Source organism: Coregonus clupeaformis, chromosome 31, assembly GCF_020615455.1.
Source record: "Coregonus clupeaformis isolate EN_2021a chromosome 31, ASM2061545v1, whole genome shotgun sequence".
Taxonomy (NCBI): domain Eukaryota; kingdom Metazoa; phylum Chordata; class Actinopteri; order Salmoniformes; family Salmonidae; genus Coregonus; species Coregonus clupeaformis.
The window spans coordinates 43,197,169-43,200,864 of record NC_059222.1 but is presented as its reverse complement, the minus strand read 5'-3'; the positions used below and the strand labels follow the sequence as shown (position 1 = coordinate 43,200,864).

Here is a 3,696-nt window from a genome sequence, read left to right as displayed (position 1 = left end):
GATAGATTATTAAGCTACCGCCTAAATTAATCTAACAATAAATGACTCTATTGCACATCGAGTGGCGAAATACATTTGTGTCAGATCACTGTAGCCTAGCCTGCAATTTGGCTTACTTATTTAAAAATATATTTTGCAGTCTTAAAGGTATCGAAATGTGAATAAAATGTGATTCGAATAAAATGTTACTAAAATGTAGTTTATATGGCACAGATTTAAAACCGAAATAGGCCCTACACACGTCTTAAAATCAATTAAATTGCGTCGATTTTTAACAGACCAATGATGCTCATGTCTCACATACTCAAGTGTTAATCATGAAGTAATCAAGCCATTTTTAGGTCGAATTATTTATTCCATAAACAACCTACCAGGTTCATAAACCTGATTTAGCTTGTGGAATTAATAATGTAATTTATGAAGAAATATGAGATAGCCCAATTTACCAGAAAATTATCTAAACATGTCATTCTAAGGTATAGTTTAATGTGGAAAGGTTATTTGCGATGTGACCCACCAGACATCAAAATAGGCTACCACTTTCCGATGAAAAACACAATAAGAAAATAAGGAATAGGCCTGCAGACTTTTGTATGTAGGAAACATACAACTCCTCAAAATAAGCATTTCAAAAACAACATACTCACTGCCTTGTAATGTCAATGTAACGTCAAGATGGCGTCATCCAATATATCCTACATCTTAATTGTAAGAAAAATAATGCACCTTGAGCTTCTTACCAATTATATTATAATGACTTTATTTTTGTCACGCTTGGAGCTATCGCAAATAAATACATTGAGCCCACGGATCCCGTCCTGCATGAAATACAACCAATATAAAGTAATGTAGGCCTAAAATCTGCTTTATAAATGTATAGTTATTGTCCGTCTGTCTGCCTGCCTGCATCTTCTACTGGTATCCTAATGGTATCCTAGTGCGGATGCCGTGGTGAGTCTCTGTCCATACAAGGCATAGGGAGAGTAATATGAACCTGTGGCAGCGGGCATCTGAACCGACGCGCCGGGGGGCAGGGGGCTCTTTGAATAGGGGTGATAGCGCGTGCTCAGTCCCAGAGGATGATGCGGGCTCCTGAGTGTGAGCGTTCCAGGGCTGCCCGGGGTGCCGTTCGGGGGCATGTGCATATGGCAAGCCATGGCGGCCGCGGCAGCGTTGGCTAACGAAGATGAACCCGGGTACCCTGATATCAACTTCTCCGTCCCCGCAAAAGCAGTGTGAGTCCTTAGGTGATTTAGAAGCTCTTCTGAGGAAGAAAAACGCTTGTCACAAGGTCCGTTAGCCGACACCCAATTACAGACGTGTGGCAGAGGGTCATTTGGGAGCATAAAGCCATAGGGATATAACGGGTGTCCAGCAAAAGATGGCGGCGAGGAATGCACGCTGTGCAAAGGGTGAGTTGGGTACATGAGAGGGTATCCTGACTTCAAAGCCGAGGATTCATGGCACTGAGAGGCACCGGAAGCACCGGATAAGTGGCTCGGGCAGTGGTAACTCAGGCAGTACGGGTCTCTGCACAGGCTAGCAGACATTAGAGACGGAGGAGAAGCCCTGGATAAGGGGCTCCCAGCCTTACTGCACTGAAGTTGGCTGGCAGCGGCAAACTGAGCACTGAGTAGTTGACTGCTAGATTTCGTCGGATCTAAAGTCATTCCATGAGGGAGAAAGTGTTGGGGATAGCCTGCATACGCACCTGCTAAACTTCCAGGGTAGGACATGCCGGAATGCGGTAGGGGAAAAACACTGTGACCAGGTTTGTAGGGGGAGACGGGCGCTACGAGTCCTCCTGAACCCAGAACAGATGATGACGAGGAGACAGATGTGAGTGAGTCTGATGTGATAGCCTTTGATCCAGAGGTGTTCTCCTGGCGTTGGTTAACCTCACCATTAATCCCACATATCCGTCTGTGACTGCCGCTGCCCTCCGTTGTACCGTTTTTATTGCTATCAAATTCCTTCTTATTTTCCTCCGTGTCTCCCTGCTTACCATCTGACGGCAGCGGAGACACAGAGTGGCAGGAGCTGGGGCTGCCTGTCCTGGGGGTGAACGGCTGACAGGTGGCGCTAGGCACTCGGAAACTAACTTTATCTCCACCCAGACTGCCACTGCTGAACGAGGAGTCCTTGTTCTTCTCCGATGATTTGGAGTAGGGTTTGAAGCTAGATTTGTCTTCATTTCCAATGTCACTCATTTTTAATGGTGCAGATTTGGTCTCTTTGTCACTAGATCCATTTGAGGTTACGGATGAGAGTTTGGAAGAGGACGGAGGGTCTGGTTTGCCGATTTGAGAGCAGGTCTGTGCTAAGAGAGCCAACGGACTTTTCTTGGCATCCAGCTGCGAAATAAGATGAAATAATACTTATTATTCACGTTTTCACTGTAATGTTTTTTTTTTTATGGGGTGTTTAAAAAAGAACCAATATGTTCCTGTTATATATGCAGTATTTTATGCGCCCTTGGAGAACACCACAAAATTACGCACAAGTTTAACGCACTGCGCATAGGACTACATTTATCTCCAGTTCATTTTACAATAACAATATGATAATTAACTGATATAGTTACAAGAAAAATTGCCTAATAGTACCAATATGAAAAAATATGAAGATTCGTTTGTAACTGCCCAAAATCACACTTTATCTATCCCTATTATATCCCGTAGTATATGTGGTGCTTACCTCGATGGGACTGATAGGGGTTGATGGCAAAGGTTGAAGGTACTCCGGGTGCAAAATATGACCTCCCCGTGCGGTAAGCATTTTCAAAATCTTTATGGGTATACGATTAGCCTGCCGTAAAGGGTCTGAGGGAGAAACGAGGTGAAGAAATGGCTTGTTGATTCTCGCTGCGCCCTTCTCCCCTGAAGAACTGCTCTCCCACACCGGATTCGCGATACTATTTCTCAGAACAGAGAATGCAGGCGATGTGATCATGACCCAATTGTCATTGAAATGAGAGAAAAATACATTTGATGTTCACGAAGAAAAAGAAAACGCATCAAAGTAACATGTTGTTCTATAGCACCGCAGTTCGAAATAAAACCAGTAAATAGATAAACTTCGTATAATCCTTATTAGAGGAGGAGAAGATCAGAACATATCCCGTTAATTTCGCAGCAGGAGTGTGCGGCTGTATCCTTCCTCAGTGTCGCTGTGTGTGAGCGTGTCAGCGGCAGCAGCACGTCTGTGCGCTTGCTCTCTACGTCGGATGTAGAAGAAAAGCTCTTCTCCCTTCAGCAGCGTCTGAATTAGTCTCGAGATTAAAGCCTTTGCCGCCTTCCAATCAAATGAGCCCCCGAGGTGATTGGAGAGTCAAGGGAATGTGACGTCGCCTCCTCAAACGGGCGTATTATTTATCCGGGGGATATCCTGGGAATTACTTAAACCATGTCCATTGACATAAATAGTCTATTCGTTTTATGGGAAGTGTTGTTGTTGTGAACATGTTACGCATGTAGAATACATGTAATATGAATAAAACAATTCAGTCTGATGACGTTGAAGCAATGTGGAAAACTGATTGGATTTGCAAAAAGTCAGGGATTTTCGTCTTTTTTTTTTCACCAAACTTTTAACCTACAGTAAATCCAATGACATTGTGACATGTTTTTTGGATTTCATGTTGAATTCATTTTAGTGGACATCTCAACCAAATGTAAATCAAAACTAGATTTTGTT

At 43.5% G+C, this 3,696-nt stretch overlaps 1 protein-coding gene across 1 annotated transcript; it reads right to left on the bottom strand.

The window, feature by feature from the left end:
* Positions 1–466: 466 nt before the first annotated feature.
* On the bottom strand, positions 467–3,314 carry LOC121547749 (zinc finger protein 503-like). Its single transcript, XM_041859164.2, has 2 exons — positions 2,698–3,314; positions 467–2,354 (listed from the first exon to the last, which is right to left on the bottom strand). Exons 1-2 carry the CDS (start codon positions 2,950–2,952, stop codon positions 924–926), a joined length of 1,686 nt encoding a protein of 561 aa, XP_041715098.1. The 5' UTR covers positions 2,953–3,314; the 3' UTR covers positions 467–923.
* Positions 3,315–3,696: the final 382 nt, after the last annotated feature.